Source organism: Macaca fascicularis, chromosome 6 (genome assembly GCF_037993035.2).
Source record: "Macaca fascicularis isolate 582-1 chromosome 6, T2T-MFA8v1.1".
NCBI classification, from domain to species: domain Eukaryota; kingdom Metazoa; phylum Chordata; class Mammalia; order Primates; family Cercopithecidae; genus Macaca; species Macaca fascicularis.
In genome coordinates this window covers 101,006,193-101,021,222 of record NC_088380.1, presented here as the reverse complement: position 1 = coordinate 101,021,222, position 15,030 = coordinate 101,006,193, and the positions used below count along the sequence as shown (strand labels likewise).

At 36.8% G+C, this 15,030-nt stretch overlaps 1 protein-coding gene across 2 annotated transcripts in view; it reads right to left on the bottom strand.

Annotated features, from left to right (window-relative positions):
* Positions 1 to 348: 348 nt before the first annotated feature.
* Positions 349 to 15,030, bottom strand: part of LNPEP (leucyl and cystinyl aminopeptidase) — a 100,279-nt gene continuing 85,597 nt past the window's right edge. For both annotated transcript variants that reach the window (XM_005557431.5, XM_065546506.2), the window contains exons 14-18: positions 9,080 to 9,264; positions 7,118 to 7,279; positions 5,040 to 5,180; positions 4,288 to 4,369; positions 349 to 3,696 (exon numbers count right to left, since the gene is read on the bottom strand). In XM_005557431.5, coding sequence (XP_005557488.2) covers positions 3,565 to 3,696; positions 4,288 to 4,369; positions 5,040 to 5,180; positions 7,118 to 7,279; positions 9,080 to 9,264 — 702 coding nt within the window. In that variant the 3' untranslated portion in view covers positions 349 to 3,564. The remainder of the gene's footprint in view (positions 3,697 to 4,287; positions 4,370 to 5,039; positions 5,181 to 7,117; positions 7,280 to 9,079; positions 9,265 to 15,030) is intronic.

The following is a 15,030-nucleotide window of genomic DNA, read 5'->3' as shown; positions in this document are numbered from 1 at the left end:
CCTTGGAAGTGGCTCACCTGAGATGTATTTGCCTTCTCTGTAGCCCTGTGAAACATGGGGATTATGTGAATGTTTAGCAATCTGATGGCAGATTATGGTTCCAGGTACTTTGGTTTGAACAGACTCTTTTTAAAATCCACCTCAACAAGCTGTCAGTAATCCAACAAAATCAACACTTAACTCTTTTTTTTTTTTTTTGAGACAGTCTCACTCTGTCAACCAGGCTGGAGTGCAGCGGCATAACCTTGGCTCACTGCACCCTCTACCTCCTGGGTTCAAGCGATTCTCGTGCCTACCAAGTAGCTGGGATTACAGGTGTGCACCACCACGCCCAGCTAATTTTTATAATTTAGTAGAGATGGGGTTTTGCCATGTTGGCCAGGCTGGTCTAGAACTCCTGGCTTCAAATGGTCCTCCCACCTTGGCATCCCAAAATGCTGGGATTACAGGCGTGAGCCACCGCGCCCAGCCAACACTGAATTGATTTCTTATTTCCTGATAGAAAGGATTCTGTTTGGTACCCTATAATACTGATGCAGCTTGATTTGCTCACTATACCCAGGAGTCTTCTGACAACTCTTCTGTTCCTATGGTGGCTAATGTCCCATAAAATGGAAACACATATGGCAAAGAAAATTAAGTAGAACCTGTGATACTAAGAAAGTTCATGAACGCTGAAACAATGACAACAAAATTTCATTTAAAGAGACTTAAATAAAACAGGATGGAGGAAGGCCCAAGCTTATGGTGAAGCTGATACTACTTGCAGTTTAGTATATCTAACCATTTTATATTAACAGAACAAACTGGACTCATCCAATTCCTACATTCATAACTTTTTAGATCTCCAAAGCATAAATATTTCTTCCACAATTCTAGATTTCCAATTTTCTCTTTTAAAATAATCTAGTATGATGTCCCTTCTATATTCAAGTAGACCTCTCTGCAATGAGAACACTTGTTCAACAAGTACTTGTGTCATGAATGTGTGTGCTTAAATAAAAGAAGCATACTGTGACTTCTGTGCTGCAGTCTGAGTTCTCAGAAATACAGTGGCTAAGACAATGTTTTGAGAAGATAAAACTTTGAAAGCTACCATTATACCTATCACACCACAAGTTCTACCTCTCATTTAACCTCACCTTCCTGATGTAGTTTTTAGAAGTCCTAGATAGATGGGTTAGTTCAACATTAAAATTATGGAATTCTGTGGGAAAAACTGAGGCAAGGCCTACTAAAACTATAAGTAATTAAGGTAAGGGCAACAACAACAAAAACCTACAACTACTATGAATCTGGTATCATGGGAATGAACAGCCTTTGAGTAATAAAGATAGCAATGGATCATGAGTTATCTCTTTTTTAGGCCAAGTTTTGAAAAGGTTTTACTCATAACAATACCCCCCACACCACACACACACACACACACACACACACACACACACACACACACACACACAGAGACAGAGAGAGAGAGAAAGAGAGAGAGACAGAGAGAGGGAGAGAAATGACATAATTCAAGACAAGATTTGCCATATGCAGAGTTAACTAACATACATTACAGGAGCGATGTCAAGAAGCACAGGTAAAACTGAAGAATCTTAACTGATTTTGAGAAGTTACAAAATTTAAATTTTGTATCAAAGTGGAATTTAGTACAACATGGTAAAAAACCAGCAACAACAACAAAACTCTCAAAAGTTTAGTATTTTTCCCTCACTCCAAAAATATAAAAACACATTAACTTTCACTATCAACTAAATTATCATTTATTTAACCAAAGCACAAGAATAAAGACTTACAATCACCTCAGTTGAATAAGACATACTTAGATGATTCTGTGATTCTCAGAATATAATATTTTCTACTCTAAAACAGATAAGGTTTAGAAAAGACTAAATTGGGGAAAACACACTAGGATTAAAGACGACTATTTTTTTAGCTTACCAGCCTTTTAAATTTTATTATATAAAAATATTTTCATAAAATAAAATATAATTTTATTCACAATTCCATACATTCTAACTTTATACCTGCTGAATAAAAAAAGGTGACCTTTCCCACTGACTCTGTGGAGTGTTTTAAGTGCTCACAAATGGGTAACTACCCTTTTTATGTACATAGCAACTGTTTTCAAACATATAAAGTTCTCAAGAGTTATTAGGAAGACACTTTTCTCCTAAGAATCAAAAAAACACAACAATCTAGGTATAAGTCTGCATAGCTCAAAAATTCAAGTACAGTATTTCTCTTTCAGAAAGAGTAAAATGCCATACAGCTTTGGACATCCTCCCCCATTTTTCTTTCTTTCCTTCTTTGACCACTCCTTTTATGCTAGTTTGGACACACAAAAAAGAAAAACTATAATTTTTAACTAAACAAAAGCACGATTTCTGATAGTGAAAAAAATTCAAAGCCCACCATACTAAACACGAATTCAAGTTACTCCTATCCCACATTCTCTTTGTTCCTTTAAGGTACTATGGTGAACTTCAAATAAATTTTTTTTCAATTTCTCAAAGGCCCTGTTTTAAAATATGCTTATAATATGCTACACTATCATATAAAATGAAAATTCACACATGGGTATGATTCAGAGAGAAAGTTTCTATGATCTATGATGCCAAAAGGCAACTTAAATTGCATTCTTAGTAATAGTGATAAAAGTCACAATGAAAAACACTGGTGTTAGCAAAATGCTTGCCACGAATGTAGAAATACTAACCTAAAGTATATCTATGGCAGGGAGTGATAAAGGTGTACAGATTTGGGGACTATCACCATTTATGAATGAGATAATTATAATTAAAGTTAACTCAGTTTGGAACAGTTTTCTATGGTAACGCTATAAAAGATGAAAAAGAAAGTCTTAAATATTCAAAACATTTAACCTTTTGGCCTTGTTTAGCTTTTCAATACAACAAAAATTTAAAAAATCTGTAGCACCTGGCTATTCTGCAGAAGAAAAACACAATAGTTACAGACATTATTTAAACTTTTTTTCAGAAAAATTAAGAATTAATCAAAACCCCAAATCAAAGTAGATTTGCACACCTGAGGTCAGTTCTTACAGTGCATGCTTTATTGTCTTCATTATCATATTCTTCAGAGCTAACTTTGTACCACATTCCAATACCATCTATCAATAAGAAGTAACAGATGGCTGACAAATCAGCGGCCTGCAGTGATGGTGGCTCTTAGGGTAGAACTTTCCTTGTTTTACTGTGTCAGTAACTTTCTGTATACTGAGGAATAGAACAGAATTCCAAAACAGGGTTTTTTTTCCCCATTTGTGTATCTTCAAAGTAGAAAAATTACTCATTGTTTTTGTAGATGGTTGGCATTTAGGTGAATATAATTTTATAATAAATAACTACATACTGCCCAAAGACATTTCAGAAAAGACGGATGAAAAATACAGTCAGGCCCTGAGCTAACTAGAACTCCTAAGAGTGCAAACAACTTGGCAGCGATCCTGGCTTTACCTTGGCTTTTGAAAAAGCAGCAGAGCCCAAGCTTACAAGCTCTCTGAATGGGCGACAAAATGAGGTGCGGTTGTGCATGCTAAAGCCACCATGTGAGACTTTTGAGGTTCTTCTCCATCCACTGGATATTCAACTGAATGACTTCCAAAGCCTCCTGGACACAACGAAGCCGGAAAGTTGCCTCTGACTGATTTTCAAAGAATGCCTGAACCTGTAAGTTCCACACAGAAGAATTTCAAAAGAAGGACAATAAACCTTAGGTAACTCCAGCTTTTAAAATAAGCTTTAACTTAGTGATGGCTATGCTGCTATCTTGAAAGCAGTAGAAAGAAGTACTTTAATATTCAAGGTATCTACATGGAGTTCCCAACCAATATGGTGATATCTGAAATAATTTTAAAAAGGAAATCTTTTTACTCCCACACGGATACATTTTTCTAACTTAAAATGGAACTGAGGAGATGTTTAAGTAACAATAAATAAGGTAGAGTCCAAAGGCTTGGTGCTACGAATTCACCCTAAGAATGCAATTCTTCCGAACAATTTTATGACCCCTTAAATTATTTATATTAGGGAGACAAGGGAAGAGAATGGAATCAGAATTTTTCCTCATTATCATATATGCCACCCTCTAGAAGTAATAGAAGTAATCACAATGCTGAATCATTAGTACTGATTAAGGAAGACAGAGACAAGAGACAGGAATTAGCACAAAAATCCACCATCTCCCTTAAACTGAGCAGCCTGCCCGGGGTGTGTGGAGGGTTGCCCAGTCTCTGTATTAGCATTTTATAAAACCAACCTCAGATAAATGTGCCTTTGTTGAAAACAGGTAAGTTGATCCAGCAACAATACTTTGTATGGTATAGGACCCCAGATGGAACCTGAAGAAACACAAAAACAAGAGCAAAAAAATTTGGCAGCTGCTGGTAAAACATTGTTCCTGAGTGCAAAGGAGTCTTTAATGCCAAAGACAGAGTGGAATCCTCCTTCCGGAACCACAGCTGAGGAAACCGGGGTTGCCCTATGCATACTTATTGCCAGCGGGAAAGAAAGGTGGGCAGAAAAAGGGAAGAGTTCAGAACATGTAGACAAATTATTAGTCCGCTTAATATCGTCAAAGATCACACTGTACACCCAGAAATGCCGTTATGGATTTAAAAGAAGCAAAAAACCTACATCTGCATCTAGCTGAATGTGAGTTCTTAACTGATGCCTTGGCAATGCATCTCGTTTTTTCAAGAGGTATTTTTCAATATGCATAGCTAAATGGTTGCTGTGAAATAGTCTGTAGCCATGCTGAGCTAAGTAACCTGGTGCCAAGCAAGGCTAGCCTTAATTAGAACTTAGATGGAATGCTACTGTTAAATGATTCACGCTATGGAATTATGTTAACAAATGTGAAAATTTCCGGATGTTTCAATTAAACTGTCATGGAAGTATTTTTCCTCTCACAGAAAATCCTAACTTCTGTGAGCCAACACAACACTGGGAGCTTTTTTCAAATGCACAACTTGAGAATACTAAAAGTTAATAGTTCTCTGAGAAACTTACTTCTGTACAAGCTTATTCCAGTTCTCTTTGACAAAATCCCATGCCAGTAAGTGTCCAGGAAAATGTCGACCCACTGTTCTAATGATAAAAGACAGCTTCTGTGTTCGGATGTTATCTCCATTCAGGCTACTTTTCATTAACCTGAAGAGCAAAGCAGATTTAGCCTCCAAAATTATTATTCATGAAGAAGTGATGACTGAACTTAAATTAAAATTAGTATGGTTTCCTAATTAAAGCTCTGTAGCAACTCAAGAAATAACTGTTGCGTTAGTCTATGATTGATCTATAGATTGAAAATGTCATTTTTTTAACCAAGAACTCACCAATGAAACAGACATTTACTATATTGTCACATGACAATAAACAGGTTTTAAATAGTAAAAACATTTTGGAAATAAATTCTGGTAGAATTTATTACAATTCGGGAGGTGGGTATTTTTTTCTGGTAAAAACCTTATTTGATTTGAATGGGCAGGTATGTTATACTACTATTCTTAAAAAAACTAGGCCATTTGAATTATTTGAAAATTAGGATACATTTCAGAATATACTCTTATTAATGTTCATAGTAAACATTTACTGACACTATGTACTAAATAATGTTCTAAGTCCTTGACACAACAATGCTATAAAGTAGGTATTTATTAATACTACCTAACTCAATTTTATAGTTGAAGAAACTGAGGTTATCTAATTGACCCACAGTTACACAGTAATAAATACCAAAGCCTGATATCTGAATGAAAGCAGTTCTCATCTACTATGCTATACTATCTGTTTACAGTGAGAAACCACCCCCTACTCCAAGACTGTGGCAGTATTTTTAGGAGGGAAAAAAACAAAAGCACAACAGAACGTGATGGGTTAAATAAATTATGATAGAGCCATACTACAGAATATTATGAAGCCATAAAAACACTTTAGTTTTTTTTTTTTTTCTTTTTTTATAAAGCAGGCTTCATGAAGTGACATGGAAAATCTCATAGACTGATCATTCACTAAAAAGACTGTCACAAAACACTGAGTATGGTATAAAACTAATGTGGTTTTTAAAATGAGGTTAAATATGTAGGTATATATGTATGTACATACATACATCTGTACATATATCTATTCCCACAGATGAATACAAAGACCAGGACTGACACTGTTGTTAACAGAGAAAACGAGAATGGAAGTGAAGGATCATGAGAAATGCTTTCATATTTTACTCTATATTCTTAGGTACTGTTTGAATACTTTATCATGGGCATTATTAGTGTATTACTAGTACAGTTTAAAAACAATGATTTTTCTCTATTTGTTAAGTCAGAGGTTGGCTAGTACTTTAAAGAAAATGACTATTTACAGTGTATCTTTTGGTAAGTGCGTCTGGACAGGTACTGAGGACATCTCTGGGACACTATCAAGATTTGTCTGAGCAAAATCATACAACAGAAGTAATGAGACCCAGAAGCCTCCTTCTATCCTCAGTGTGACTTTTAACATCTGTGCTCTTTCGCTACACCAGATAGCTCCATATTCCTCTTGGCTACGTAGAGCTCCTCGACCCCACCACTGCCTGTTCTTTCTGTCAGGAGGCCTGACTTGCTGCCCTACCTTCATCCATATGACACTCCTACTTCTGGGCCTTCATCACTACCTATTAAAAAGGAAAAGTCTGACAAATAAATTCATATGAACATAGAACCCAGAAGGTTTAATATGTTATCTTTTTCTGAAATGTCTGCATTTTTAAAATGACAGCTTGCACAAAGCAATGCTTTGGTCCCAAAATATGGAGTACCAATTGTGGGGTACAAGACAACACTCCAAGGGGAGGAAGACTTTTTGAGCAAGGAGTAGGAGGGGGGCTGTGACTCCTGACATCTTGCAATCCCTTTTGGGCAAAGGATTTTCTGCTTGTCCATAAAGATAAAGCCCAGCACCTGTGATCTCCTCAGCACACTGTCCAACTTAGGCCTGGCCTGTAACAGAGGGAGGAAAGGAGATCCCCTCAACAATGAGCTCCTACCCAGGAGCACGGTGTTTGTATTCTTTTGGTTTCTGTATATCATATTCCTTGGGTGGTTTCATACCAGTAAAGCTTCCGCACATCCTCTGAGCTGGCAAGTGCTTCTAGTATTTTGTTCTTCTCTGCTTCAGAGCCTATAGAAATGTATTTGCCCAAAAGGAAAGACCAGCCTTTGTCAGTTTTTGCTCCAACTTTGAACACAGTTGTCATGACGTCAGTAGGCAGGCTGTAAGAGAGGTGGTCAAACATGAGAATAACAAGAAAATATTCTGAATACAAAGGTGAAGAGTTGGCTGTGGTGGAGTTTCTGGTGTAAGGGTCGGTAATAATAACAAGTTTGAGTACACAATTTAGGGTCGAGAAAAAGTTTAATTCAGTGACTGCTATTTCCCTAGTAGTGCAACTATGGATACATCAGTTCAATTTAATATTCACTGAGAACTCACAAAGAACTAGGCAGGCAACAGGCTGGACACTAGGGAGCGGAAGAGGAATGAGAGCCTCTGTCTTCTGAGAACTCACAGGCTATTCCAAAGTATAGAGCAATAAACACATGCATTACAATTCAGTGTGATAAGTTTCAGGGTAGAAATATAGCAGTAAATGGGGTACAGGGAGAAAACATAGACTACTGCCTTTATTAAGATCTCAGAGCTTGGAAAGACCTCAAAAGGTTATCCAAATCCTCCACCCCAACTCTTCATCTGATGCTTGAATCTTCTCTCCAAAATGTATGGTAAGGAGCTGGAGAGAATCAATTACCACCAACAGCTTTTCTATTAACTGCTAACTCTACCTGCCATGTTTTATTTCTAAATTAAGACACTGTTTATCACCTCACACCCATTAGGATGGCTGCTATCAAAAAACCCAGAAAATGGCAAGTGCTGGCAAGGATGTAGAGAAATTGGAATGCTTGTGCACTGTTGTTGGGAATATAAAATGGTACAGCTGCTGTAGAAAACAATATGGCAGTTCCTCAAAAAATTAAAACTAGAATTGCCATATGATCCACCAATACTACTTCTGGGTATATACCCAAAAGAACTGAAAGCAGGGTCTCTAGGAGATATTTGCATACCCATGTGCATGGCATTATTACTCACAATAGCTAAAAGGTACAAGCAACACAAAGGTCTGTCCATGAATGAATGGATAAACAAAATGTGGTATATACATACAATGGAAAATTATTCAGCCTTTAAAAAGAAAGAAATTTTAGCCAGGTGTGGTGGCTCATGCCTATAATCCCAGCACTTTGGGAAGCCTAGGCGGGCAGATTTTCTGAGGTCAGGAGTTCGAGACCAGCCTGGCTAACACAGTGAAACCTCATTTCTACTAAATATACAAAAATTAGCCAGGTGTGGTGGCAGATGCCTATAATCCCAGCTACTCTAGAGGCTGGGGCAGGAGAATCACTGGAACCCAGGAGGTGGAGGTTGCAGTGAGCTGAGATCGTACTACTGCACTCCAGCCTGGGTGACAGAGCAAGACTCCGTCTCCAAAAAAAAGAAAAGAAAGAAAGAAAGAAATTTTAATGCATGCTACAACATGGAAGAACCTTGAAGACATTATGGTAAATGAAATAAGCCAGTCACAAAAAAGCAAATTCTCTATGACTCTACTTATATGAGATACACAGTGTAGTCAAACTCACAAAAACAGGAAGTAGAATAGTGGTTACCAGGGACTGGTGGAGAGAGGAAGTAAGGAATTATTCAATGGGTACAGAGTTTCTGTTTTGCAAGATGTAAAAGTTCTGAAAATAAGTACCCAATAATGTGAATATACTTAACACTACTGAACTGTACAGTAAAAAATGGTTAAGATGGTAAATTTTATGTTATGTGTATTTTACCATAATTTTTTTAAAAGTCTTTTTTGAGAATGCAGATACATAGAGTTCACCTACACTAACACTCAGTTTTATAACATTTATGACCCAGGATGAGAATACCCTGGTTTCTGTGTAAGATGTGAGATAAAGAAAAAGAAGATAATTCATCTAAGTAGAGATATACTTCACCTTTGAGTTCCATTGGATGCCATCCAGTCATCAAACAGTTTCATGGCAGTAGCGGAGCAGTTCCCCAGGTTGTGGGTGCAGGCAAACTCCAGCAGGGCTGACCGAAGCTCTCGCATAGATGGAGTGCCCTCATCAGTCCAAGTTTGTTGTTGAATTTGGTTCTGAAGTAATTTAAATACCCTGGTCTAGAGAGACAAAATAGATTATAATGGCTTAATAATAATTAGGACAATCAGAAAAAAACAGGACAATTACAGCCAGGCACAGTGTCTCATGCCTGTAATCCCAGCACGTTGGGAGGCCGAGGCAGGCAGATCACCTGAGGTCAGGAGTTTGAGACCAGCCTGGCCAACATGGTGAAATAACATCTCTAGAAAATACAAAAATTAGCCAGGCATGGTGGTGGTGCCTGTAATCCCAGCTAATCAGAAGGCTGAAGTAGGAGAATCACCTGAACCCAGGAGGTGGAGGTTGCAGTGAGCCGGGATAGCATCATTGCACTGCAGCCTGGGCAACAGAGCAAGATTCCGCCTCAAAAGACAAAAATAAAACAAAAAAACACAAAAAATTAGGACAATCAGATCTCTTTTCCCCAAAATTTATCCAATGAGGAAAAAAAAAGGCATAGATATTACTCATTAAATATCAACTGACATATGAAGTCCACATACAGCTGGGATGAAACCATTTGATGTAAAGGCTATGCATAAGACTGCTATAGCTAAGGGGAACTTTTAGTGATGTTAACTCAGAAAAAAATTAATGACTTCTGTGCAGTAGGGAAACTTTATGCTGCAGTTCTATCTGTACTCAGCTAGAAGTTATTTTCCTGCCAAAAAGTGTCACTTATAACCACTGCTGGAAGGAAGTCAGAACTTCCTGACCTTGTGACTTTACAATCTATAAACCTATAAAGCAATGAGAGAAAAATAAACTTCTTTACTGATAGTTAATGTTTAAATGTTTCTGAATCCAATATTAAAGGTATATCTAACATTATCAACTAGTTTGATGTTATAACAAATTAACCAAATTAGCAAGAAAATGAGGCCTGCAGGGAAGAATAGTTGTTTATAGTTTATTTTTTCTCCCAAGTTTTTATTTAAACAACTTTCAAACCTACAAAAAAAGATAGTACAATAAACACCCATACACTGTTCATCTAGATTCACCAGTTTTTAGCATTGACATTTGCTTCATTTTCAAGTGTGTATCTCACACACACACACACACACACACACACACGTTTTTTCTTGTTTTAGCTGAACAATATGAAAGTAAGATACAGATATGATATTTCATTTATAAATACTTTGGCATGCAACTCACAGATATCAGAACATTCTCTTACAGAACCATAATACCTTATCACACTTAAGAAAACTAATAGTTATTCATTAATATCATCTACTATCTAGTCCATTGGTATGGGATGTCATTGCTAAACGTATACTTGTGGTATTAAGGTACTAACAAACACTTTTTTCATCTCTCTCCAAAATAAAAACACCAAAGCTGTTAATAGCATGTCGATGTATTTCCATTCTGCAAGTTGTGCACGGTGGGTGGGGGGTGAGGACACATGAGATTTTAAAAAGCATCATATGAAATATGCTTTTATGAATACCACTAGAAGGAACAAACATTCTGATATAAAAAATGTTTTTAGGTATTCTTTATTTATTTATTTTTTTTGAGATGGAGCCTTGTTCTGTCGACCAGGCTGGAGTGCAGTGGCGTGATCTCGGCTCACTGCAAGCTCTGCTTCCTGGGTTCACGCCATTCTCCTGCCTCAGCCTCCCGAGTAGCTGGGACTACAGGAGCCCGCCACCATGCCCGGCTAATTTCTTTTTTGTATTTTTAGTAGAGACGGGGTTTCACAATGTTAGCCAGGATGGTCTTGATCTCCTGACCTCGTGATCCACCCGCCTCGGCCTCCTAAAGTGCTGGGATTACAGGCGTGAGCCACCACGCCCGGCCATTTTTAGGTATTCTTTAGAAAACCTTCATGGCTACGTAAGGAGGACCAAAATGAAAAAAATTCAACAGATACCCCTTCTGCAGTAATCAGCATGGGAGGATTTCTTCCCACTGGTACTTCTTTACCTCCACCACCATCGTGGCATCTCATCTCAAGTAATCATGTACCACAGACGACCACATACAAAAACCCTTAACTTCAGAAGTTTAGCTCAAGTTCTTCACAGAGCATTGCTTTCTTCCTTTCTTTTAGGTATTGACAGTGAGTACCACTGACTACCACTGTCAATACCTAAAATGAATCCTATTTGGAAATTTTTAAACTATTGAGGCCATTACCCCTAGCAATGACTTTACTCTGAATAAGCATCTTGTGGAGCTGAATATGAGAATGGAAAAAAAGAATCTGCAAGGAAAAGAACTCAAGGTTTGTGATAACATGTCAACTTGCTTGTGTTTATTTCAAAAGCAATGAAACACAGAACAGACACCTTGTGGAATGTGTGAGTGGTAAAGCTTTTGAGTCATCGGGAGGACACGAAGTAGAAAAGTAGTTGCTATGCTGACTGACAATGCAAGGAATGGACAAGCAATGCAGGAGATCCCACTTGACACACCTGACTTCATTCTACATGGTATCTTCACTGGCTTTACTTTCTCAACAGCATTATGATAGAAAACCATCCCAAATGACTGGAGAAAAGAAATTTAAATCCTACTCATAACTGTCAAATAGGAACAAATGAAAAATGTGAGAAAAAAAAATCACATGCTTGAAATCCTATTTTAAAAAAAAAAATCAGTGAAGAACAATGGCAATACTCACTGAGTGTTTACTAAAACACAAAGGCAGCAATGGAAAGAATGGCACTTAAAGTCCTGGAAGCAAAGGAAATCTGACACTTGAAGATGGCTGTGGCTAATTCCTGAGCAGTCACACCACCGAATTACAGGGAGCAATTTTACTAGTTAGCCTCCATACGAAATCATTAAGACAAGTTCTCAAAATAGTTGCTTAAATGTATTTCAAATTATAACATAAGAGAGTAAAACATTTTAAGAATGAATAATTATATTATTAGAAAAATCCTGTTATAAAATACCATTTTTATAAGTAATCCAGGTTTATTTTTAATATTAAGTAATATTAATGAAGCATAGTATGTGCTTCAAATTACCTTTCTCTTTTAGAAACAAAATGAAATGTTTTTCTATGGCTCCAAATTAATTTTTCTGAAATTTAAACTCATTCAACAATAGAATGCAACTCTATGATTTTACAAAGTGAAACGGCAAGTGGAGAGAGGAAATAAGTTGATGGGTTATAAAAACTACAAACACTGGATTTGTAATAAAATGCAACAACAACAACAATATAAAATTATTTTTAAAATAAAACAAGCAGGGAAAGATGCTAGCACTTATGTTGTATATTACATTTTGATTTACTGCTTTAATTTTACACTGATATGCCCAGGGAGTTCTTTCCTGGGTCAATTGAGTTTCTTAAAAGTGAAATGTCAGTTTTTATTGCCAAAGGTTTATCCCACCAATGCCTCATATGTAAAAGAATGACAGATTTGTAAGTGATAAAACAGGAATATGGCTAGGATCAGATGTTAACATCAGATGTGAACAATTTAACACAACTGAAATGTGCCTCCAGACCCTACCCATCACAACACCACAGCATCACAAAATGCAGCATATGTCATGTGCAGCCTTTATAACAAAATGACCAATAAATGCACATAATACTTTGGTTCCAATGATATAGAAGTTAATTAGAAATCAGTCTTAGACACTAATACATTTGAACATCATATCCAAGGATTCATAAATGTCTGCCATCCCAATTCCTAACTGTAGAATGTCAGATTTCCTAGTTTGGGAGTACTGATGCTACCAGAATGCCCTAATATTAGAATAAGAATGTTAAAAAGACACGTTCTCCCTCTTGGTGAAGTAAAGTTAACTGGGCTTTTAGCTAACCATAGGAAGACATACAGCAGTAAAAGGGCGTCCGATCTTGGAAACACATACTAAGCCTTCTGCCCTTGCCCTCTATCCATCAGTCCCTGGATCCCTCCTTGAAGTATGTTCCTAATAAACACATATCTGCCCAGAAAGCTGGAAATCATCTCGGATGAAGATGCAGTTGAAAGAAAACGTAAGTATCAAGTGCTTCCTGAGCACTAAGCTCTAAACAAAGTTAACAGAGAGGCAAGGAGAAGATTGACTTCTGCCATTATGAAGTTTAACTGGGCAGCTTCAGAGTCGGGAGATATTCTGCCTCCTCACAGGGTATATTCAGAACCAACACTGCCCTTTAATAGTGAAAAAAAGTGAGTGATATGCACTAATCTTATTTATTGCCACCTGTAGTAGGTTGAATAGTATCCCCTCAAATTTTGTGTCTGCCTAGGACCTATGAATATGACCTTATTTAGGAATAGGGTCTTTGCAGGTACAATCAAGTTAAGATGAGGTCATCCTGGATTATGGTGGATCTTAATCTAAGAATGGGGAAATCTGGACACAGAAACACAGGGAGAACACTGTGTTGACAGAGACAAAGGCCGCGGTGAGGCACCAACATGCCCAGGAATACCAAGGATTGCTGGCAATCACTTGAAGTTAGGAGACGGGAACGGAATAGGTTCTTCGTCAGAAGAAACAAACCTTACTCTGCCAATACCTTGATTTTGGCCTTCTAGCTTCCAGAACTATGAGAGAATAAATTTCTGTTATTTTAAGACATCAAGTTTGCAATGACTTGTTTTGATAGCCCTAGGAAATTAATATATTACCCCAAAGGCTGTTGATATTACACTAATTACCTCAAACATAATTCTATGCAATAAAATATACTGGTCCTGGGGATAACTGGATATCCAGACTGAAAAGAATGAATATTGGTGTCTACCTCACACCATCCACAAAAATCAATTTCGGATGGATCATAGATCTAAATGTAAAGGATAAAATAATAAAGTTTCAGAAGAGAACACAGAATATCTAGGGGTAGGAAAATATTTCATAAGCTAGATTACATTAAAATTTAAATCTCATATTAATAAAAAATCATTAAGAGAGTAAAAAAGCAAGATGGAGTAGGAGAAGATATTTGCAAACATATACGACCAACAAAAGATTCATATCTAGGATATATACAGAACTCTTACAAATCAACAAGAAAAAGGCAGACAATTTAACAGAAAAATAAGCAAAAGATGGGCATTTCACAAAAGAACATGTAATGGTCAATACATGTATCAAAAAGAAAATCATCTTCACATCAGTAGAAAAATGTAAATTAAAGTCAAAATTGCAGTACCACTATGCACCTATCCACATGGCTAAAAAAGATTTAATATGAATGATAATTATCAGCAAAGATATAGAGCACCTAGAAATCTCATACACGGCTAAGTGTAAATTGGTACAACTTTGAAGAACTATTTGATAGTACAGTATTAACTATGCATGTGTTATGACTCAATAATCCCATTTCCAGACATATACCCCATAGAAATGCATAAAGACATTCATTGAAGACATCATAGCAGTGCTATTCATGATAGCTCCAAACTACAAATAACGCAAATGTCTATCAACAATAGGCGAATTGGTTAACTAATGGCCAATCTCTTTACTATACTAACACTAGAAAGTTGCTATTGGATTCTAAGTTTGCCCTAAAGAGATGAGTAAGCTATCTGCATACTTCTTGGAAAGGTACATAAATATTGTTTTAAAAAGTCATTATTAACATTTTAGATATAAAAAAGTCTCTTAAGTTGACAATTTCATTTTTAGGAGAACAATTAGATGTGGGTCAGTCACTTGAAACCTTAAATGTATGGTCTGCAAGCTTTTCAAAAGAATATGACAAGAAGAAAGCTTTAATTTTTCTAACAAAAGGTACCCTGGAAAGACGACGTTGCTAGGACACAAACTAATTTTACAAA